The following is a 24,264-nucleotide window of genomic DNA, read 5'->3' as shown; positions in this document are numbered from 1 at the left end:
TACTCCTCCTGCACCTACACCAACTCCGATCCTTCCATCTGCATCAGATGTGAAGAAAACCAAGGCTGCAGAGCGTGCATCAGTGAAGAAAAGGAAAGCATCAGCTACTTCAGATTCTTCAGCTCCGAAGAAGATGAAGCCTTTGACCAGCTCGTTTGAAAATCCCATTGATGTTGTTCCTCTCTCTACTATGCCATTAAAGGACCTTGTTCCTTTCGATGAAGAATATGACATTCCCAGTGGATCTGATGTAGAAACTTCTTCTACTGCTTCGTCAGAGCAGTTGGATGAAGAAATTGAAGTGGATGAGATCCCTTGAACACCTGTCATTTCCTCGCCTCTGCCTCAGTTCACTGCTAAAGAGGCTGGCATTGAAGAAATGGAAGATGAAGATGTGGATGTTGGCTGCTCCACACTAGTGATGAGTGATGAATTCTAGGAAAGTCAGCATCCAAACTCTCCAATGTTCACACCGTTGCAGCAAATACCTCAGTCCCCTGCATAAACTGTTCAAATGGGCTCTGAAGAAACTCACCCCACTTCATCTGTACGTGAAAAAAATTCCAGCCACTAGTGCTGAAGAAACTGCTGCTGCTGAACATCTGAAGACGCAGACTGCCAGGAACCAGAAATTCCTCAGCCTGAAGAACCTGTGATTGAGATTCTTGAGGTCGTGATGCAACTCACCGACACTCATCTACCCAAGCCAAAGGATCCATTCTCCAGGAAGCAAAAATTTCAAGGTTGATGATTTCTTCGGCGAGCACGTATTCTTCGCATACTACAACCCTTATGACTCTGCTCGCATTAGGAAGAGGCATTTTTGGACAGCCAGCCAAGCCAATTTCTAATACTCAATGCTGTTCAACAAGAACAAAATCTTCTACCATGAGCACATTCCTCACGTGGATATGGAATCTCTGTCGTGCTTCATGCCAGTCCTCAGTGTTCTTCACGACGCTGGACTATTAAACTTTTGTTCTGACATCTGCGATTGGAATGAAGAACTAATTCTTCAATTTTATGCGACGCTGCACATCATAGGAGATTCTGAAGATGTGAATTCATGGGTGCTGGACTGGATGTCTGAGAACACTCACTACATAGCACCAGCTACTGAATTGCTTCGTGCCTTACCACTCAGTCCTCCCCTTGAAGAAACTCGTTGCATTTACAGTGAACCTGAGCTTACAAATCACTACATGCAAGCTCTGATGAAACCTTTGAAGCCAGGTCAGGCCCCATGAACCAAATTCCTCGTGAAGGAATTACTTTATGTGCCCAGAACTGTCTATCGCATTCTAACGAGGACAATGAGTCCCATCAAAGGCCATGACTCATCTGATGAGGAAATTGTTGACATCATGAAGAATCTGGTATTCAATATCATTCATGGCATTCCTGTCAATTATCACGATTTCTTCATGAGGACTTTGGCAAATGTTGCACTTTCTCCTTTTGAGCTGAAGCCTTATGCACCTTGGATTATGAGATTCCTCAGGACAAGGTCTTCACTCAACTACAAAGCTGATTTTCAGAATCACCTCAGCTACTTGCCCCCGATTTAAGTCCTCAAGCAGACCTATTCGTCAGTTGATGAAAAGGGCAAGGCACCAGCTGTTATAGATGAAGGCATTCGTCCATTGAATGGACAGTTTCGTAAAGTTGCATCTTATTCCACCAATGATGACTCTGCCACACATGACTCTGCCAATGCACCCAAGTCTACTCCTCAAGCCACTGCTCCTCATGTGATGACTGATCGTGAGCTTCTGCTTAGTCTTCACCAGAAGGTGGATCGAAATCATAAATGGGTTAAGCGTTAGTTTGGTTCATTTCTTCACAACATGACTGCTACGCACATGCAGTGAAGAAAAACCATTACTACCTCCATGAAATTTTTGGTCGCACCTGGGCCATTCTGGCACATCTGTATGGTGAAGAAGATCTCAAGAAAATGAGTCTCAAGGAAGATTTTGACTGGTCTGCACCTCCACCGAAGAAATTCAAGAAGGTCAAGGTTCCTTCCTTGGTGGGCAGCTCATATTCTTCATCGTGCGACACCGATGAGAATGAGGACTTGGACGACACTACGGCAGGCCCTTCCACGACAAACGACCACAACAACGTTGGCGCTCCTTCATCAACTTGATATTCTTTAGGGGCGTTAGTCCTCATATTCGATCCTTTTGGTCATTTGATGACAAAGGGGGAGAATTTTGAGTTAGTCTTCAAGCGGGTCTTTCTACATGGGCGTTTTTTTTTGTTAAGTTATAACTCTCGTTCTTCTGAGACTTTACTGGATCGAGTTGTAAACTTAAACCCGATGGTGCTCTGATACTTTTGATATGTTTTTCTGCATGCTTTTTCCTCATATATGCTAATGCACGCATGCTGAATTAAATCAGTCACCATATTTCATCATGCATTTCAAATTCTTCATTGTGATATGTCAAATGCGTGTATGAATTACAAGATATAGGGGGAGATCTCCATGATCTACTCTTCAAGTGTGCAATGCTTCAAAAGCAAATACCTCACCATGCACATATTCAGGGGGAGTTCTTCTATATCTTGCAATCAAATTCCTCAATATCAGCATTTACACTTCATATGTTTATCCCCGTTGAAAACTTAACCTATATTGTCATCAATCACCAAAAAGGGGGAGATTGTAAGTGCATCTAGTGCCCCTTAGTGATTTGGTGTATTGAAGACTTGTAGGTTAAGGGACTAATGCGTTTGTGAGTGTACACAGGCCTATAAATCTATGAGGAGTTTGATATTTACAGAGAAAGTCGACCCCTAAAAATGAAGTTCTTCGACTGAAGACTTTGGATTTCTGAAGACTTTCTGAAGACTTTGAAAGTGAAGAAATTGGTGTGACCTTGAAGACTTGGTATTCATTCGATGAACATGAAGCGTGAAGACTTTTGTTTTCGTAGTTTCATTTTCTCTTTCTTGAGTCATAGGAAACACCGTACTGTTAAAGGGGGTCGAGGAAATACTAAGGAAAAATTTCCATGTGATGCTCAACTCAAAATCCTACACCTACCAATCCCTTTGAGTGAAGCCATTGGAAATCTCATACAGTCCAGTCATATTCTTTAGTGACAGAGACGAAGTTCTTCTGGTCTCTGAGGAATTTGTTCTGACTGAGGAGTTAGGAATTCGCCAGTGCGGATTACCTACACAGTGAGGAACATGATAGCCCTGAGGATTTTGCTACTCAAAATTCCGACCGTTGTTGTGCTATGAGCCAGCTGTCTCAAAATATCTATCCACCTAACGGTCATATCATTGAAGGGCATTTATGTCTTATCATGTCGGGCTGCTCCCTAGGCTATAAATAGCCGCCCCCTACAACCACTAGCTGGTTGGCTGCTTCGAGAGAAATTGACACTTGTCATTTGAGAGCAACCCATCCTCCGAGGACTTTGAGCGAAAATCATCAAGTGAGGAAAACCCAAACCCGAACACCTACAAACCCCAAGTGATTGAGCATTACTGAAGAGATTGATCCTGCGTGGATCCGACGCTTGTTACCTTTGAAAACTGTGCTTCTTCCAGATGGTTAGGCGTCATGGTCTAGAGCATCCAAGAGGAATTGTGGATCGCCGAGTGACCAAGTTTGTGAAGGTTCGGAAGTCACCTGAAGACTTACCACGAGTGATTGGGCGAGGTCTGTGTGACCTTAGCTCAAGGGGAATACGGTGAGGACTGAGTGTCCTGAGCTGCGTGTCCGGGACTGTGTGTCCTCAGATTTAAATACCTAGCCGCCCTAACCAGACGTACAACTAAGACAGCAGTTGGAATTGGTCTACCAAATCATTGTCTTCACCAAGATTACTGGTTCTATTTTCTCAACTCTTTCATTTCCTCATAACTGTCTTGTGTACTCGTTCATATCTGTGCTTGAAGACTTTGACTGAAGATTTTCTCAATTTTCTCAGTTCAATTTCTTCAGTCTGTTTGTCGTCATCATGTGTTATCCTGTGTTTACGCTTCATGTACTCTGTGTCTGTCTTTATTTCATCATGATGACTATGCTTGTGTTTTGTTATGTTTACTTTTGAGTACTTATTTCGCTGCTAGCAGTTCTTCGCTAAGGAATTTCCTCACCAGCAAATTCCTCAGTGAAAAATTCATAAAAATCGCCTATTCACCCCCTTTAGTCGATATAACGCACTTTCAAGAACCCTAGATGGTTGAGGTCACCTCGGAGCCACATTCCATTATGGTGAAGCTCCGTGGTGTTGTTGGGAGTCTCCAATCAAGTTGTGGAGATTGCCCCAACCTTGTTTGTAAAGGTTAAGTCGCCGCCTTCAAGGGCACCACTAGTGCAATCACAGCATCTTGCATTATGTGAGGGCGTGAGGAGAATACGGTGGCCCCAGTGGGTTCTTGAGGAGCATTGTGCCTCCACACCGCTCCAACGGAGACGTACTTCCTCTCAAAGGAAAGAAATTTCGGTAACACATTCTCATCTCCATCGGTTCCATTTGTGGTTATCTCTCTCCTTTATTTTGTGCAAACTATTGTTGTGTTGTATCATTTGCTTGCACTTGTTGTTGTTGTTAGCATCATATAGGTTGTTCACCTAGTTGCACATCTAGACAACCTATTTATTGCTAAACTTAATTTACGAAGAAAAGCTAAAATTGTTAGTTGCCTATTCACCCTTCCCTAATCAATCATATCGATCCTTTCATAAATGCCTAAAAAAGAGGCGTGTCATGCTTTTAAGACGCCTAACTGTATGATGTGATAGTAAAACATATGCCGCGTCTTAGTATGTAGTGCGTTAGGCCGGCGCCACATTGACGGCGTGACCAACGACGGTCAAAGGCGCCTTGGCGGACGGCACGGGACGTGTAAGTTGGTGCCTAACGGCCCGGCGCGAATGGGTCAGACGACGAAATAAGTTTTTGAGGGGTCAGTGGGCGAAATAAGTACGTCCAGTGATCATTTAGTAAAAATAATACTCCCTCTGTTCACTTTTATAAGACCTTGAAGACATTTCAGACAATGTGTAAAACAGCCTATTTTGAGCTGTCTGAAAGAACTTACAAAAGTGAACGGAGGGTGTACCATACCACCCGTGCCGTCCGTGCATTCTAGATTTGTAATGGGCGATAGGATAGAGAGATCCAAACCTGAAAACAAATCATGATTAGTCAGAGACGCGTTGAGAGTGAGGGGCCACGTGCACCGCAGTTCGTTTACCATTAAAAGCAGAATCTTGGCATGGCAGCCCGGGTTCAAATGTAGTTGTAAAAAGGTCCTCCTTCTGGGAGACCCACCCACTGATGTTATGTAGCAGCAGTGCTTTCACTGGAGCAAGCATCCAGACTCACTCCAGAGACAGAGACAGAGAGGGAGAGGCTGTGGCTGACTGGGTGTGGCTGGAGAGGAGAGGAGAGGAGAGACATGAGCGGCGGAGCGGCAGCGGGGGCGGCGGCGGCGGTGAGCAGGTTCATCAAGTGCGTGGCCGTGGGCGACGGCGCCGTGGGCAAGACCTGCATGCTCATCTGCTACACCTGCAACAAGTTCCCCACCGTTGAGTACCACCCCTCTCCCTCTCCCTCTCCCTTCTTGGCCTGGCTAGCTTGATCTGGTTTCATTCTGACGAAATGGCTGCTCCTGTTGATGCGGGGGTGGATGCAGGACTACATCCCCACCGTGTTCGACAACTTCAGCGCCAATGTCTCCGTGGACGGCAGCATCGTCAACCTCGGCCTCTGGGACACCGCAGGTCGGGCTCCCGTCCGGCTCCCTTCTCTTCTTCCTCCACTCCCCGTCCCCGATGTGGGGTGTTTTTCTTCCTGTAATGGTGGTCCGTCTTGGGTTGCTGCAGGTCAGGAGGATTACAGCAGGCTGAGGCCTCTGAGCTACAGGGGAGCCGATGTCTTCATCCTCTCCTTCTCCCTCACCAGCAGAGCAAGCTATGAGAATGTGCACAAGAAGGTACACTCACTCACATTGTGTTGCTCTTCTGAACAGGCGCATTGAGATTACTAACGGCCTGCCTTCAATTTGTTCTGCGCAGTGGATGCCGGAGCTTCGCCGGTACGCCCCCGGCATTCCTGTACTACTTGTTGGAACCAAGTTGGGTATGCTCTTGAGCTTCTTCTACAGATTTTTAGTTGGATGCCATTCAAATCCACACATTTTGGTGTGCTATCCAGTAATGCATGTATGTCTTTGGCCGCTCTTGAGCCATCGATTTCCCATATAAATGTGCAGATCTCCGAGAAGATAGAGCTTATCTTGCTGATCATGCAGCTGATTCCATAATAACAACTGAGCAGGTTTGTGCCTTTTACACTCGGATGACAGCAACCAGCTTGGCATTTTGAAATGATACTACCAAATTAACTTTCCACATGTTTTAGGGTGAGGAGCTTCGGAGACAAATAGGTGCGGTGGCATACATAGAATGCAGCTCCAAGACACAAAGGGTATGGCTTCTGCTGCATCCAAACAATAAAAGGCCCTGGGATTTCAAAGAGTTCTAGTACATATGTCTAAAAACATTCTCTCTCTTTTTCCCTTGATAATTGTTGACAGAACATTAAGGCTGTTTTCGACACCGCAATCAAGGCAGTCCTTCAACCTCAAAGGCACAAGGAGGTAGCCAGAAAGGAAATTCGGACTCGCTCTAGTCGGTCAGTAAGGTAGGGTTCAAGTTTATGCTATTTTCTCAAACCAATCACCGGTCGTTTTGAACAAATTTCTCGACATCTTGATTTCCGTTCACGTCCCCGCTTCATTTTGTAGGCGGTACTTCTGCGGGAGTGTTTGCTTAGCATAGTCGAGAACAACATTGTGGGGTCTTTCCTCGACATGGGGATAGACAGTGATGGTAGAAGCATCTCATTGCTAGCAGCTAGACGGAACTCCTAGTTCTCTCGTGCACTGTGGTGTGGACTGTGGAGCACCCTGAATCCTTGATGATGTAAGATAGGCATCAAGTTTTGCCTCTGTAATAAGGCATGCTCTTGTGGATGAACAAATTTGAAATATCCCACTCCTTGGGCAGGCTTGAAAATCTCAGGGTAATATGCACAAACAAGATAATCTCGTTTGCTAACAAGGTTTCTGCCTATTTTCCCAGCAAAAAAAAAAGGTTTCTGCCTACTTTACCATTTTGTTTAACAAATTAAAAAAGGCACTTCCGTGGCTATTTTTTCAACAGCCAAAAACAAGTCCAGCACAACGTAGTTTTTCTAGTAAAAACTCAACCTAAATAAAGAGAAAAACACAACTGGAACAATAGTGGGAACAACCTCCTGACGCCTAGAGTAACTATTCAACAAAACGAACGGAAATCATATCCGGTCGAATCATCGTCCTTCTCGGCATGATATCCAAATCACTGGTATGCCTGCTTTAACAGAGTTAAATTTCACTCAAAAATATCTAATGAAATTATATTCAACAGAATCATCAGTATAACATGCCACCAGCAGGACAAGCAACAAGACAATTGTGTGATTAATGAGTCACACAGTATAATCTTCTTAAATATTGGACTGAACCATCCTTCATGACTTAAGAGTAAAACTACGGCGGCAGTAGTTTACAACATCTTACAGCTATAACCATTCAGCAAACATTACCACTGACAAACCATCCTTTAGAAGTAAGCGACTGCAATTCGATAGTTTACAACATCTGGCAGCTAAAAGTAATCTGCCGATATTACCACCACTAACCATCCTTTGCACCAGTCACAACAGTTGTAAACAAAAATAATGTTAATCACACAATAGGCAAGCCCTAAAATCAAAAGCTTACACACTTTCTCTGACAACTAGATATGAGGATAGTTCATCTGCTTTCTCACGACCTCAGGAGGTATAATCTCTTCTTGGCCTATTACATTACATACATAAGCTGGAGGCTGCAATTTGAGAGCCCATGGTAACTGTAATCTTTCCATCCAGAAAAGGGAGCACACATATCTTACTAAGGAGCCTGCATGCAACATCAATGACTAAAGTAAGTGACTGTCCATTTCCACCACGGTGATCTTTTTACAAGGAAATAATGAGCTTACCTTACAAACAATAGAGCGTTTGACACCATAAAGATGAAATGTATTATTCTAAATGTTTTGGAAATGTATGCACATCGCCGTCTGCTTCAAATGTCCGCCCTCATATACTCATTGTCATCACTAATTGTAGTAAAATCACATGGATTTCTGTTGGTCACACAGATATCCTGTCTTACCAATCTATCCAAGGGATTGGGATTGGGATTGGCCATTCTCCCTTGATCTCTGGTCCAAGACTGAGCAGTATCATTCCTCACTGAAGAAAATCCTGGACTGGAACTAACAGAACTCAACCGCCGCGCATTCCATGCTGCTGAATACAGCCCTGAGTTCAATGCCTCAACATTCCCCCTTCTGTTTATATCACTCGATGTTATCCCTTTGGACACCCCTATTTTGTAACCTGACTGTGTCCCACAGCTCTCTGACCAGTCTGCAATTTCCTTCTGCAGCAAGGAACTGAACACACCAACTCTAGGAAGTGGACGTAACGGTCTGTGCAAATTTGGCTGGAGCGGATGACGTGATAAATCCTCTAGCGTCAATGGAATCCTTCCATTTAGGTTACTTCCGTAGGATGTGCTAGCTGATCCCATGCCATTTAGGTTACTTCCATACTGCGTGCTAGCTGATCCCATGCCATTTAGGTTACTTCCATACGGTGTGCTAGCTGATCCAATGTACTGATTGTGTGCTCCACACAATGAGCTAGTTAATCCTATGTAATGATTGTGTGCTTCGCACAATGTGCTAGCTGATCCTATGTACTGATTGTGTGCTCCATACGGTGTGCTGGCTGATCCGATGGACTGATCCTGTGCATAGTGTGAATTCCGAAGTTGAAATTCCATCTGGTTCCTGCTAGACCCTTCATAGTTGAAACTGGCTAACATTGGTGACTCGGTCAATCTCAGGGGCTGAGTAGCAGGCATGGTTTCTCTTGGATAAAAACCTGAATGTCCAACATTTCTTCCATCACACAGATTACCAGCTTCCATGGTTGACACTGAACTTGGAAAACTTCTTGCCTGGACTGAGTTAACTGCTCTATTTGTATAGTGGTCAAGTGTCGAAATTACTGGCTGGCGAGTGGGATAATAACGATTAGCTCCCGCCACATCAGTATAAGTTAAATCAACCGTGTCAATGCTAGGTCTGAACTGAGCACAACCTGTTGTGGTTGATAAATCCCTTGGAAGTGCCTTGAAAGGTTCCCACATCGACTTCTTTGCTCCCATATGGCTCCAGCGCTCAGGTGTTGCTTCAGCAAGAGGCTGGTCCTTGTCTGGTGATAATAGTGGTGAGGTTGCAGCAATAGTGACTAATTCTCCCATGCCCGAATGTGCCTGTGGTTCCTGGGTAGACATTACATGACCAGGAGTCTGTAATTTGCGAGCATGCATATGGGTAGCCTGTGTGGTGGCTGCTACACAATTCTGCAATGCATTCTGGTAACTATCTGGTTCCAAAGGCCGCTTCTGTTGTGAAGTGGTGTCAATCACACTTGACACATAATTTGGACCATCCTCGGCAGCTATTATAGTACAATCTTCATCTTCCATTATCTTGGATTGAGTATGACTAATATCAGCAGAATCGGTCTCAGCTATCAGTGGTCTCTTACCCTGACATCTCGCAAGCAGTTCAACAATATCCATTGGAATGTCATCTGTCATGGCATTTTTTTCGTGCATCACTTCTTGCTTTTTTTTATTTCTCTTCTTAGGTAGTTTCTGCTCAAAGACAGTCACGTTCCGGATAACATGCTTACCTGGAGAAACCTGAGGAAACAAATGAGGCAAAACAGTTATTCTCTTAAAATATTTAGCAGAGAAACACTAAATTTTTCATTGTGTTAACACTAATATTGCACCACAGAAAGTAAAATAATTAATACAGGATGTGAATTGAAGATGAGCAAATTTCATATTGACCATAAGATCATCAAGCACAATGAAGGAGGGGGTGTGGTATGCAATGCATATAGCCTATCATAGTAATTTAAATAGAACAAAATGCCACATGATTCGCAACAAATGGGAACAGGGCAAAGCCGACCACCCATAAGGAACATGGCTTGATTCTTACCTTCTTCAGGCGCCGCTGCACAGACTTTCTGGGTACCATTTGGCATTGATCATCTGTCCTGAGCACAGCCGTCTCTTTAGTGTTGACATCATCATGTTGCGCGTTGACAGTTGAAGGAATTTTCCTCTTACACAAACTCATCTTTTTTACCTTTGACAAGGACCTCTGCCTACAATTATCGGATTCAGTTTCACACATGCCATTTGTGTTCTGCGCATCTCTCTCCAGATTATCGTTCTGAATATTTTCATCACCTTCCCTAGTGCTGGCAGTAGGTGGTATTTTTCTCTTGCTCAACTCCTGAGCTGAGGATATAAAATCATCTTGAACATCTTTCAAAGCAACTTTATCAACAGTATTATATTTTGAATTAGCAGCAGAAGAATCATTATCCTTGTATTCCGCGTCCTTTTTCTCGGTTCTTAATTTCTTCGGAATTCTTTTCATCCAATCCATAAGCGAAGACCCCTCATCATCAACAGCATCAACTCCTTTGTATTTTGCCTTCTTCTTAGCAGTTTTTGACGATATTTCTCTCAACATCTGTCGGCTAACAGGAACAACACCATCATGCTGGATACTGGCAGTTAGAGGCATTTTCCTCTTACTCAAACTAATGGTTTTTACATTTGATAAGAACCTCTCTGTGGAGTTCTCAGCTTCCATTCGCCTCATGTCATCTGTGCTCTGTGTATTTCTCTCCAGATTATCATTCTGGATATTTTCATCACCTTGCTGCATACTGGTAGTAGGTAGGGTATTTTTCTTGCTCAATTTCCAACCTGAGGATGGAAAATCTTGAGTATCCTTAGAGGCAAATACATCTGCAGTAGATTTTGAAGCAGAAGAATCACAATCCTTGTGTTCTGAATCTTTCTTCTCAGTTCTTAATCTCTTCGGTATTCTCTTCATCCAGTTCATAAGTGAAGATTCATCATCTTCAACATCAACTCCTTTGTCTTTTGACACGTTCTTCGTAGTTTTTGACAAGATGTCTCCCACTGCCTGGTGGTCAACAGAAGGAACATCATCCGTACTTCTATCATCCTCGCAGAGATCAGCAACCTTTTCGCCATTAACTTCAATATCACTTCTGGAACCCCCGACCAGATCAGTATTGATGATTTCTGATAGCAGCCGAAGCTTTATTTGCTTTCTCCGACCGACTTTTACATCTGAACTGCCAACCTGCGCAGTACGTTTCCCTTTCTTCTTCTTATATGTAGATCCAATACTTCTTTTTGGAGCTGCTTCTTCACATGGACCACTGTTACCGACCTGATCACCTTTCTGCCCAGATATTGGTTTAGCAACTTTGGGAATAGTGTGGTCAACACTCAGTACCTCCTTGTTTTTCCCATTTTCTTCTGAATCAAGCTTCATACTTGCTTCACTAAGTTTTGAACTGGATGGGATTGCAATGGCATTTCCTTCTCTGCTTACTCTAATCTGGGAATCTTCAGGTAAAGCCATGATATCCACAGAAGCATTATCTGAGATATTTGCGGTTGTAACTTGATTAGTTGACGGCCCCTGTAAATCTGAGGAGATAACAGCTATGTTAGTTACACTCATACCAGAAAATGCTAGTTAGGAATTTAGCAAACCCTACCATACCTTTCATGGGTGGATCAGTTTTCGCCTCATAAGGTGAGTTGCATTTGGAATTGTTTTCGATGTTACTCTTCAGAAGTGCTGATCTATCAGGATTCTTCTCTGGAGCTAACAGTTGTGTGCAAGGAAATAAGCTTCTGAAATCAACGCTCGTAGGCACTAAAGTGCTCTGAACAAATCTAATAGAGCAACCATCCCTTGAGACATTCTTCGCCGTAAAAACTGCTCTAGATGTTGTTCTGTCATCTAAGATTTTCAACTCATCCAAGCACATAGAGCAATCCCATCGTCGAAACTTTGCTACCGAGAATGGGTGCAAACTGTTATGGCGTTCATCCAATTGTTGCTGAGCACTGAAACTCTGAGATAGAGAGCAGAATTTTGCATCCATCTTCTGAGAAACATACCCGCTGGCATAAAGATAGATCATTATAAGATACACATCATATGTAATAGCACATTGTTTGCTTCAATGAAGAAAGTGTAAACCCATATATTGCCTACAATATTCAACCCACTTCAAAACCAAGTGTAGACGGATTCTCTCTCTCAAAAAATAGTTAGACATATTCATTCATAGGTTGTACCATAAAACTTGTTCAGACAGAGGGCCTTTATTGACATGCGGGGCAACTAACACTATTGAATTAGTAACCTCTTGTGATGTGAGAATATGTAAAACAGACTTTTTGTTCAAATATATAAAACAGACTTGTTGATATAATTTAATCTTTTGTAGTGGGTTAAGTGCAAATAGACATGAACTCATTGGTCTAAATGAACTATGACTAAAATATATTGATGCATATATAACTAAAATAATTGAGTATACTAATAGCAATTTCATACAAATAACCAATGTAAATCATGTCAGAAAGAAATAGGACCTGTTTGCATGCTAGTTAAGATACACAAAGAGCATGTCTAATATGTCCAAGACATCTGTTTTCTCACCAAAAGAGATAAGGAACAAATGAAAAGGTTGCCTTTTCAGAAAACACACATGCCAGCACAGTGGAAAATATATATTGATGAGGCAAAAACTGTTATATCAGCTATAAAGGACTTGACTAATGAAGTGCACATTAATCAGTTCTAGCCATCTGAAAGGGGTGAATGGTTGATCAACATGAACTCTAAAATCTCTTGACACTGCAAATGATTAAACATGGAAACGTTTCCTTCAAACATAATTGTAAATTTGGATCTTTCCCGGTACTCCTTGGTATCGCAGCCTTGGATCTAACGCCTAACAATCCTGGATGGAAGGAGTATGCTATGAACGTGGAAGAGAATTCTAGGGCAATTCGGTCCACTTGGAATTGAAAAACGGCTAACACTGCAAATGACTAAACATGGAAACCTTCGAATATAATGTAAATTTGGAGACAATATGTTCTATCTTCTAACCACGCTGGGAGAGGAGGTTCTCAACACTGAAATTGCTCATGACGGCAAAATTCCAAGGCTGAGAAGCTGATACGGTGCAGTTGCAGCCGTCACCTGATGTGTCTTCGCAGCTAGCGAGCCTGTCAGCGCTCCTAGCACTGACTCGCTGCCTAATGATGGAAAGAAGTAGTGTGCAAAAATGGAAGCAAATGTTACTGTTCACTTGTTCCGGAACCGCTGCAGATGGATGAGCCGGATAGAAATGTTAACAACTACCCAGACAAAGGTGGTTGGGAACTTGGGATCAGCCATTGCCACCCATAGGAGAGGACGCAAGGGCTGATGAAAGTAGATTATGCAAATGTCATATATGTAGAATGTATTGCAAAGCCTTTTGAATTCAGAGCAGCTTGTTGATGCATAAGTTATAATTATCTAATCCTCTTGCTGACATCGCGTTCGATGAAACACGTTAACAAAAATGACAGGTACACAAATGCAAATGTACAGCATGGCCAAAATAAATGCATGCATCCACATGAACAAGATAAATATGACAAACACACAATGGAAGCAGATGTTGCTGTTCACTATCAGGACCTGCTGCAGATGCATGTGAGCCAGATGGAAATGTTAACAACTGCCCAGACAGAGGGGGTTGGGATCAGCCATTGCCACCAAGAGGAGAGGATGTGGGGGCTGATGATAGTGAGAAGTAGATTATGCAAATGTTGTATATATGTAGAACATTGAGAAGCCTGTTGTACTCAGTGCAGCTTGCTGATGCATAAGTTATGATTATCTAATCCTTTTGATGAAATCCCGTTCAATGAAACGCGTCAAAAAAAATGTCAGGTACACAAATACAAATCTAGAGCATGGCTAAAATAAATGCATGTATCCACATAAACAAGACAAATATGAAAAACACACAATAATTAATCAACAAAAGACACTCGTATTTTTTGAATATGTATTCCTCAAGGCTGCAAAGCAGCAACAACACCCAGGGAGCTGGGAGAAGAGACACTCATATAGACACGCATTTGTGTAGCAGTGATGATATCATGTGCTCTGATGCATCCATACTGAAGACAGTACTATGTTGGATATGAAGTAGAAAAGGAATGAAACACCAAATATAACAAGTAGTTAGCAGAAATCACTGCTAACCAAGACTAATAAATGCACTTGACTAACCATTAATTGGAATCGTCTTGCATCAAAACAGTCATACATATGCATGTTACGATGCATGCATGCTTAAACACAGACGAATATGTAAACGTAAGCTCAAAGAATTGTGCAAAAGTGTAAGCTGACCAGTGCCATATAGCATGATAGGACAGTTAACGAGGTAACAGAGATGATTACCATATGGAGAAATGCTTGCATGGCTGCTCTGCTGACGTATGATCAGTTTCAGCGACCACTGCACCCTCACGCTTGGGTAGTTCCGCTGGTGCAGCACTGGTTCCCCCATCGCTCTCCTCTACTGCAGCCACTTCCATTGGTACTTGCACAACACAGAACACCTTCTTGTGATGGTCCAGCAACGAAACGGAACAACTCAAACACCGAAGCAGCACGCAGAAGAGAAACAAAACGCAGCTTGGATCATCATGCAGAATCCTGAACACACGTCTCACGAAAGATGGCTATGTAGGTTGAAAGCCTGAATAAAGAAGCAAGCATATATTAGACGAGGAACAAAACACAAAGATGGCTTAGCTTGGTCCATCCATCCATGCATGCAAGCAAGCAAACTCATTCAGCTCATGGAATATAGAGAATGACACGACACAAAGGTAAACAATCACACAGCAAACCAAGCTAATAAGATAGTAATGAATGCAACCCAGCCACATCTCCAACTAATCCTCAGGAGATAACATGCATACCGAGGGAAAGGAAACACGCACACACAGCTACTTGTGCGGAGACGTGTAGACACGCAGCTAATAAGGAACTAAGCAATAAAGCTGTGCGCTCCAGGCCGACCTTGGTACTGACGGCAGACCTCAGTGTAAGCTTCGACCTTTTTTTTGGCGACATGAAATATAGACGCGCGGCGACAGCATCCGAGAGCCACGGAGTTGGAGGTGGAGCTCGAGTCCCGAGAGGCCCATGCACAGCTGGAAACACTGCCAAGACCCCACGCAGACAAAAAAGCAAGCAAGGCAAACAGTACAGCCCACCCCCATGAGCCCCTCTCCCCACCGCTCTTGGCCTGGCGGTTAGCCTCCTCGCCGAGATCCATGAAATGATAGCCGCGAAACCTAGGCAAAAAAAAGGAGGCGTCGCTGCTTGGACGAACGAGCAGATCCCCTTCCGAAAACCTGCCGGGCCACGCAAGCTACGCAAGGGACAAACATCAAGTCCTACTCCATGAAATCATTAATCCAAAATGGGGAGGAGATGTGGCAGCCGATTAGTACAAAAGGAGATTAAATCCATGGGTTTTTTTTTCACCCGCCAGACGTAAATCTACCGCGGGGGCTTGGAGAGGAGGCAAGAAACGGAAAGATTTGGCCCGAGGAGAAAAAGGGACGCCGAGAGATTAGGGTGAAAACGACGGAGCCCCTGCCCCCTCGCCAGATCCACCAAAAAAAGGCAGGAGGGGCTCGCGGAGACGGGATCGAGTAGATCAAACCAAACCTGTGAGGTGGACAAGGCTCGCCCCCAGACGCTTCGGCACGCACGATCCACGGCGAGGGACGTCGCGGCCGCCGGGGGGGGGGGGGGGGGGGATCGCAGCGAGGCCGGCGCGCGGGCTGGGCCTCCGTGGCGGCGCGGCGGCGGCTCCGGCGGGAATTTGGGGGGAGTGTGGGTGGGGAAAGGCGCGTCCTCTAGGGTTTTTTGGGGAGATGGGTGCCGAGGGAGAGAGAGAGCGGGTGGGGAGGTAGAGAAAGAGGATGGGTGGGAGGGATGGAGGGAGGGAGGTGGTGATGGAGAGAAAAAGGCAGCTGGGAGAGAGAGGGCGTAATCAGCTGCGGCCGGCGTGTGTGTGGACGCGAATGTTTCCTTCCCGGGGAGACGTGCCCATGTGCCCTTTGACACCACGTCAGCCCCTGCCCATACCCATGCCAGGTTTTGCTGTGGTACGAAACACACTGCTCTGCCAAAGTGTGTGTGTGTGTGTAAGTGTGTGTGTGTTTTACTTTTTTTCTTCAATGTGTACTTGATTTGGTGCCATGGCTTTGAGTTTTTTCATTGTCGTTCTATTTATATTATTTATTTATGTGAATTACATTTTCTGTATTTTATGTGTAGACATTTGTGAGTATAGGTTTTTTCTATAATTAATCTTGGATATAATAAGTGATGTTGTTTGCGGTGGCACTGCAGGGTCGACTTGTGATCAGTGGATCTGTGTGCCACGTGGCCACGGTCTTCTCGTGGCCTCCCACTACGGACACATCCCACGTCGATCGGGAGGCGTGATGATAGTGGTCAGTCGCGGAGCCAGGAACGAAGCAAACCCCGGCCCAATTTTTTCCAGGACTGTGAATTTTTTGACACTTATAACTACCCAAAAATATCTCGTACCATTCAATGCAGACTACGCGGTTCGTACACAGAACAAGTGGAAAGAATCAAAGAAAATTACCAAGTTTAGGCAAGGGAAGAAAGGGGATGGCGCGTGGCGGCGAACGACGTACACAGGGTTGGAGCTTGGCCGCCGGGGTGGGAACAGTGGAGCTGATGGAGAACTCGTTGTCAAGCACGGGATGCTTGGGGAAGTTGGGGGTCCGGAAGGTAGCGGTTGGAGGGCCGACGCCACGGCGGCGGCAACCTAGATGGCGGTCGAACAGGGAGGCGGTGGCACGAGGTTGGAGTCGCGTGTGTCTTGTGGGTGCAACAGTGTGAGTTAGGTCATGTGTAGTCCCTTGGTCGTGCTCGTGCTGGTGAACCAACCAAACAAGGCTGTGGGCCTCCTTTGGCTGGGCTGAACCCCGGGCCCATAAAAATCTCTCTGTATATGTATACTAGCTAGCAAAAATTCCCATGCCCATGGGCCTGGGCTCTGGGTGTCCGGGGCTCAACTCCGCCCCTGATACAATCCAAGCCCCCAAGTGCCTACTGTGTCGTACACTCACATTTAATGTGGCAGGCGATGGGATATGACATGGTTGGGCCTGCATTGCTTCGCGCTCTCACTTGACTGGAAATGACCTGAATTGATGGGTCCATCGCTCTCTCAGAAATCGAGTCGGACAAGGCCTGGCCTATGTCAGGAATGACACCAGGGATGACCGGATGACTTCATCAAGATTCGTGGCGCTCTTGCGAGACGGTCTCAACCAAGTTTGACCGAATTGAGCCCAAGTGGCACGGTAATCAAGGTCGTCAGGAGTCGACACTAAACGACTCGGCCCCTGGAACAATCAAGATAAGGTGAAGGAGTTGGATGTCGGGCACCTCACGTGTCTGGATCCAGCTTGGGTATTCGAACACGACTATTAGGGTGCTTTAGGATTTTTGAGGAGATTGGTGCCGAGAGAGAGAGGGTCGAAGAGAGAAAGAGGATAGATGGGAGGGAAGTAGGTGGTGATGGAGGACTAGAAAAGGGCGGCTGCGAGAGAGGGGCGATCAGTTGTGGTCGACTTGTGTGGACACAAATGTTTACTTCTCGGGGGGACACGTCCCATGTGCCCTTGCCACCACGTCAGCCCCTTCTCATAACCATGCCGGATTTTGCCATGGTACCAAACACACTACTCTGCCATGTGTGTATATGTGTGTTTTACATTTCGTCTTCAATGTGTGTTTGGTACCATAGCTTTGAGTTTTTTCCACTATCGTTCTATTATCATTTATGTGGATTTTTTTCTGTATTTTTTTGTGGAGACATTTGTGAATATAGGTTTTTTCTATTAATTAATCTTGGATATAAGAACTGATGTTGTTTGCGGTGGCGCTGCAGGTTCGACTTGTGATCAGTGGATCCGCATGCCACGTGGTCACTGTCTTCTGTCGTGGCCTCCCACTATGCACACATCCCATGTCGGTCGGGAGGCGTGATGATAGCGGTCAGTGGCGGAGCCAGGAACGAAGCAAACCCTGGGCCAATTTTTTTCCAGGAGTGTGGAATTTTTTTGGCACTTATAACTACCCAAAAAATATCTCATACCATTCAATGCAGACTACACGGTTAGTACAGAGAACAAGTGGAAAGAATCAAAGAAATTTACTAAGTTTAGGCAGGGGGGAAGGGGATGGCGTGTGGCGGCGAACGGCGCACACAGGGATGGAGCTTGGCGCTGGGGGTGGGGAACAGTGGAGCTGATGGAGAACTCGTCATCAAGCACGGGATGCCTGGGGAAGTTGGGGGTCTGAAGGCAGTGGTCGGAAGATCGGCGCCACGGCGGCGGCCACCAAGATGGCGGCAGAACTGGGAGGCGGCGGCGCAAGGTTGGAGTCGAATGTGTCTTGTGCGTGCGACGGTGTGAGTTAGGTCATGTGTAGTCACGCGGTGGTGCTCGTACTAGTGAACCAAGCAAACAAGGCTTTGGGCCTCCTTTGACTGGGCTGAACCCTGGGCCCATAAATATATATATATATACACACACATAAACACTATTCTGATCATGGGATCAGAATAATATTCTGATCACAACATGAACTTCCTGAGTAACGCGCCTGACCTTCCCCATGTGTTAGGTTGAACTTCAGCTAAAAGGTGTCCAAACGGGGCTTGCTATATACCGTTGGAAAGCTATGGACACCAGTATCATGACCCAAGTTAAATTTTTGGCAAAATGAAAAGCGGTTTAAGAGCAGTTTTGAAAACCGTTTTTTCTTCGTACAAAAAACATGAATCGTATTTTCGATCGCATTTTTAAACCGTTTATCGGAATTGAAAGTGCGTTATATCGACTAGAGGGGGGGTGAATAGGCGATTTTTATGAAATTCTTCATTGAGGAATTTGTCGGTGAGGAAATTCCTTAGCAAAGAACTACTAGCAGCGAAATAAGTACTTAAAAGTAAACATAACAGAATACAAGCATATTCATCATGATGAAATGAAGACAGGCACAGAGTACAGGAAGGGTAATCACAGGATAACACAGGATGAAGACAAATAGACTAAAGAAATTAAACTGAGGAAATTGAGAAAGTCTTCAGTCAAAGTCTTCAAACACAGATATGAACAAGCACACAACACAGTTATGAGGAAATGAAAGAGTTGAGGAAATAGAACCAGTAAGCTTGGTGAAGACAATGATTTGGTAGACCAGTTCCAACTGCTGTCTCAGTTGTACGTCTGGTTGGAGCGGCTGAGTATTTAAACTCGAGGACACACAGTCCCACCCAGTCCTCACCGTATTCTCCTTGAACTAAGGTCACACAGACCTCGTCCAATCACTCGTGGTAAGTCTTCAGGCGACTTCCAAACCTTCACAAACTTGGTCACTCAGCGATCCACAATTCCTCTTGGATGCTCTAGACCATGACGCCTAACCGTCTGGAAGAAGCATAGTCTTCAAAGGTAACAAGCGTCGGATCCACTCAGGATCAATCTCTTCAGTGATGCTCAATCACTTGGGGTTTGTAGGTGTTTGGGTTTTGGGTTTTTGGTTTTTCCTCACTTGATGATTTTCGCTCAAAGTCCTCGGAGGATGGGTTGCTCTCAAATGACAAGTGTCAGTTTCTCTCGGAGTAGCCAACCAGCTAGTGGTTGTAGGGGGCGGCTATTTATAGCCTAGGGAGCAGCCCGACATGATAAGACATAAATGCCCTTCAATGATATGATCGTTAGGTGGATAGATATTTTGGGACAGCTAGTGCATAGCACAGCAACGGTCGGAATTTTGAGTAGTAAAATCCTCAGGGCTATCATGTTCCTCATTGTGTAGGCAATCCGCACTGGCGAATTCCTAACTCCTTAGTCAGGACTAATTCCTCAGAGACCAGAAGAACTTCGTCTCTGTCACTGAAGAAATTGACTGAACTGTATGAGATTTCCAATGGCTTCACTCGAAGGGATTGGTAGATGTAGGATTTTGAGTTGAGCATCACATGAAACTTTTTCCTTAGTATTTCCTCGACCCCCTTTAACAGTACGGTGTTTCCTATAACTCAAGAAAGAGAAAAACAAAACTATGAAAACGAAAGTCTTCAAGCTTCATATTCCTCGCATGAATATCAAGTCTTCATGGACACACCAATTTCTTAACTTTCAAAGTCTTCATGAAAGTCTTCAGAAATACCAAAATCTTCAGTCGAAGATATTCATTTTTAGGGGTCCACTTTTCCTGTAAATATCAAACTCCTCATAGACTTATAGACCTGTGTACACTCACAAACGCATTAGTCCCTTAACCTATAAGTCTTCAATACACCAAAATCACTAAGGGGCACTAGATGCACTTACAATCTCCCCCTTTTTGGTGATTGATGACAATATAGGTTAAGTTTTCAACGGGGATAAACATATGAAGTGTAACTACTGATATTGAGGAATTTGATTGCAAGATATAGAAGAACTCCCCCTGAATATGTGCATAGTGAGGAATTTGCTTTTGAAGCAATGCACACTTGAAGAGTTGAATCATGGAGATCTCCCCTTATATCTTGTAATTCATACACGCATTTAATATATAATATGAAGAATTTGAAATGCATAATGAAATATGGTGCCTGATGAAATTCAGCATGCGTGCAATAATATTTAATGAGGAATAAGCATGCAGAATAGTGCATCAAAAGTATCAGAGCACAGTGCATCAAAAGTATCAAAGCACCATCGGGTTTAAGATTACAACTCGATCCAATAAAGTTTCAGAAGAACAAGAGTTGTAACTTAGCAAAAAAACGCCCATATAGTAGACCCACTTGAAGACTAACTCATATTTCTCCCCCTTTGTCATCGAATGACCAAAAGGATCGAAAATGAGGACTAACGCCCCTTAAGATAATCATGTTGATGAAGGAGCGCCAGCGTTGTTGGGGTCGTTTGTTGATGTAGGGCATGCCGCAGTGTCGTCCAAATCTTCATGTTCATCAGTGTCGCGTGATGAAGAAAATGAGCTGGCCACCAGAGAAGGAACTTGGACCTTCTTGAATTTCTTCGGTGGAGGTGCAGACCAGTCAAAATCTTCTTTGAGACCCATGTTCTTCAGATTTTCTTCACCATATAGATGTGACAGGATTGCCCAGGTGCGACCGAAGACTTGATGGAGGTAGTAGTGGTTTTTCTTTACTGCATTGTGTGTGGCAGTCATGTTGTGAAGAAGTGAACCAAACTGACGCTTAACCCATTTGTGATTTTGATCCACCTTCTGGTGAAGACTAAGCAGAAGTTTACGGTCAGTCATCACGCGCGGAGCAGTGGCTTGAGGGAGTGGACTTAGGTGCATTGGCAGAGTCATGTGTGGCAGAGTCATCATTGGTGGAATAAGATGCAGCTTTGTGAAACTGACCATCCAATGGGCGAATGCCTTCATCTATTATAGCTGGTGCCTTGCCCTTTCCATCAACTGAGGAATATGTCTGCTTGAGGACTTCAATTGGGGGCAAGTAGCTGAGGTGATTCTGGAAATCAGCTTTGTAGTTGAGTGAAGACCTTGTTCTGAGGAATCTCATAATCCAAGGTGCATAAGGCTTCAGCTCAAACGAAGACAGTGCAACATTGACCATAGTCCTCATGAAGAATTGTGATAATTGACAGGAATGCCATGAACGATGTTGAATACCAGATTCTTCATGATGCCAACAATTTTCTCATCAGATGAGTCGTGGCCTTTGATAGGACTGATTGTCCTCGTAAGAATACGATAGACAGTTCTGGGCACGTATGTCAATTCCTTCACGAGGAATTTGGTTCTTGGTGCTTAACCTGGCTTCAAAGGTTTCATCAGCACCTGCATGTAATGATGTGTGAGCTCAGGTTCACTGTAGATGCAGCAAGCTTCTTCAAGGGGGGGACTGAGTGGTAGAGCACGAAGCAATTCAGAGGCTGCTGTAGTGTAGTGAGTGTTTTCAGACATCCAGTCCAGCACCCATGAATTCACATCTTCAGCATCTCAGGTGATGTGCCGTGTTGCATAGAATTGAAGAATCAGTTCTTCATTCCAATCGCAGATGTCAGAGCAAAAGTTGAGCAGTCCAGCGTCGTGAAGAACACTCAGCAGCAGCAGTTTCTTTAGCGCTAGTGGCTGGAATTTCCTCATGGACAGATGCAGTGGGATGAGTTTCTTTAGAGCCCAGGTGAATAGTTTGTGTGGGGGACTGAGGAATTTGCTGTAGAGGGGTGAACATTGGAGAGTTTGGATGCTGACTTTCCCAGAATTCATCACTGATTATGGGTGTGGAGCAGCCAATATCCACATCTTCATCTTCCATTTCTTCAACGCCAGCCTCTTCAGCTGTGAACTGAGGCATAGGCGAGGAGATGATAGGTGTTGAAGGGATATCATCCACTTCAATTTCTTCATCGATTGGTTCAGACAAAGCAGCAGAAGGAGTTTCGTCATCAGATCCGCTGGGGATCACATATTCTTCATCAAAAGGAACGAGGTCCTTTGATGGCCTGGTTGAGATGGGAACAACATCAATCGGATTTGCAATGAGCTTGTCATAGGCTTCATTTTCTTCAGGCACACCACTAGTGGGTGCCCTGGCAATTTCTTCAGCGGCTGGAATGCAGTCATCAGCCCTGGAACTCACATTATCTTCAGCAGCCTGATTGTCATCAGCGGTGCTGGCATTTTCTTCAGTAGGTTGAGCAGATGCTTCAGCTTGAGGAATTTCCTGTTGCGTTGGGGCTGCAACATTGGAAGTGAAGTTATCCGCAAGTTTCACAAAACGAACCTTGGCTCCAAGCCAATCAGCGCGATATGCGTCAAAGTCATCACTGAGTTTCTTAATCTCAGTCTGAATAGTGACAAGTTCTTCAGTTGTCATAGAGACAACATTTTTCTTCAGATAGCGCTCTTTCTTGTACTGCGCTTTCTTGGTCTGCCTGGCCTTCTCAAATTTCCACTTTTCTTCTTGAATGAAGTGGGTCATCATGTGACTCTCGCCAGGAGTCAGCTTGAAGTCAGGCAAGGGAGTGTTGGGGTCCTTGTGCCAATCATCAATGTAGTCGAGGATCAGCTTGGGATCCAAAAGCAGTGACACCTCTGATCCTTTGGCTCTAGCGGCCCTGACTTGCCTGTCTCTGATGATTTCTGCAAGTTCATCATCATCAGCTTCGTCTTCATCAGATGGCACTTGGAAAGCGACTTGCTTCTTTTGAGGACTTGGGCGTGGACCTCGTCCAGCAGTGGCCTTTGTCTTCAGCAGTGAGGGGCCAGCTGAGGAACTTGGTGCAGCTGAGGAACTAGCTGAGACACCTGAGGCAATGGAGATGCCGGCAGTCCTTTGGCACGAAGCGAGATGCATAGGTGCTGAGGATTTGGTCGGAACAGCTGAAGGCTTTGGCGGAGGAGCTGAGGACTTTGGAGGAATAGGAGCAGCATGAGGAATTGGCCGTGAGGGCTTTGATGATTCTGGCCGTGAGGGCATTGCTGAGGAAGCACTTGGCTTGCGCGCAGGCTTCTTTGACATAGCCTTCTTTGGCTTGACAGCAAGGACCTCAGCAGAGGCAGCAGCAGCAGAGTCTTCATTGAATTTCCTCACTGCTTCTTTGGCTTGCTTAGCCAACTTGCCTTGGCGCTTGGCCCATTCATCAGGATAGTCCTCACCGCGCTTGAGGCTGGTGGGATCAGCGATTTGGCCAGGTGCCAATGGTGCTCTTGGGCATGGAGGATTGAGTGCGAATTTCTTCATATACTTAGGAGTGACATATCTGTACTCCCTCCATTATCTTGCCCATCTCCTCTCTATCTTCTGAATGCGCACTTTGCGCTCATTCTTGGTTTCCTCAGTAGGTGTGCAGTACCCAGCATATATGTCATCAGGGATTTCAAACACTGTATTTACCTCGGGCCTCTTTCCTCCCTTCTGTGGCCTTTTACCATCAGCCATTTTCTTCAGTTGAGGAATTTCAATAATCGAATTCTCTGAAGAAGTATGCAACTTTTCTTCGAGGAACGCTGCAAATGAGTTAAGTTGATGAGAACCTAGTGATTCAACAGCTGACATGTGTACCTGTGAACAGAGT

General features: G+C 44.8%; 2 protein-coding genes across 3 annotated transcripts; one reads left to right on the top strand and one right to left on the bottom strand.

Annotated features, from left to right (window-relative positions):
- The first annotated feature begins 5,302 nt into the window (after window positions 1-5,302).
- Window positions 5,303-7,093, top strand: LOC123060794 (rac-like GTP-binding protein 1). The gene is made up of 8 exons (XM_044483636.1): window positions 5,303-5,559; window positions 5,668-5,755; window positions 5,858-5,967; window positions 6,050-6,113; window positions 6,247-6,311; window positions 6,396-6,461; window positions 6,571-6,677; window positions 6,781-7,093. Exons 1-8 carry the CDS (start codon window positions 5,431-5,433, stop codon window positions 6,812-6,814), a joined length of 663 nt encoding a protein of 220 aa, XP_044339571.1. The 5' UTR covers window positions 5,303-5,430; the 3' UTR covers window positions 6,815-7,093.
- Window positions 7,094-7,431: 338 nt separating this feature from the next.
- Window positions 7,432-15,913, bottom strand: LOC123060793 (uncharacterized). 2 transcript variants are annotated; one of them, XM_044483634.1, is made up of 6 exons: window positions 15,812-15,913; window positions 14,528-14,828; window positions 11,768-12,174; window positions 10,151-11,691; window positions 8,063-9,843; window positions 7,432-7,980 (listed from the first exon to the last, which is right to left on the bottom strand). In XM_044483634.1, the coding sequence occupies exons 2-5, from the start codon at window positions 14,662-14,664 to the stop codon at window positions 8,149-8,151; spliced, it is 3,780 nt and encodes a 1,259-aa protein (XP_044339569.1). In that variant the 5' UTR covers window positions 14,665-14,828; window positions 15,812-15,913; the 3' UTR covers window positions 7,432-7,980; window positions 8,063-8,148. The 2 variants fall into 2 exon arrangements, with proteins under 2 accessions (XP_044339569.1, XP_044339570.1); XM_044483635.1 differs by lacking the exon at window positions 15,812-15,913 and adding an exon at window positions 15,155-15,360.
- Between the last annotated feature and the right edge of the window lie 8,351 nt (window positions 15,914-24,264).

Source organism: Triticum aestivum, chromosome 3A (genome assembly GCF_018294505.1).
Source record: "Triticum aestivum cultivar Chinese Spring chromosome 3A, IWGSC CS RefSeq v2.1, whole genome shotgun sequence".
Lineage (NCBI taxonomy): Eukaryota > Viridiplantae > Streptophyta > Magnoliopsida > Poales > Poaceae > Triticum > Triticum aestivum.
Note: the sequence above shows the minus strand (reverse complement) of the source record. Positions and strands in the feature narration are given on the sequence as shown.

Bases quoted from the DNA above. Each gene is read 5' to 3' on its own strand.
- LOC123060794 (XM_044483636.1), top strand. From the start codon at position 5,431: ATGAGCGGCGGAGCGGCAGCGGGGGCGGCGGCGGCGGTGAGCAGGTTC. The intron at 6,312-6,395 runs GTTTGTGCCTTT...CACATGTTTTAG, and splicing joins CCATAATAACAACTGAGCAG to GGTGAGGAGCTTCGGAGACA. The intron at 6,678-6,780 runs GTAGGGTTCAAG...TTCATTTTGTAG, and splicing joins CGCTCTAGTCGGTCAGTAAG to GCGGTACTTCTGCGGGAGTG.
- LOC123060793 (XM_044483634.1), bottom strand. From the start codon at position 14,664: ATGGAAGTGGCTGCAGTAGAGGAGAGCGATGGGGGAACCAGTGCTGCA. The intron at 12,175-14,527 runs GTAATCATCTCT...TCTTTATGCCAG, and splicing joins TGCAAGCATTTCTCCATATG to CGGGTATGTTTCTCAGAAGA. The intron at 11,692-11,767 runs GTATGGTAGGGT...TTATCTCCTCAG, and splicing joins AACTGATCCACCCATGAAAG to ATTTACAGGGGCCGTCAACT.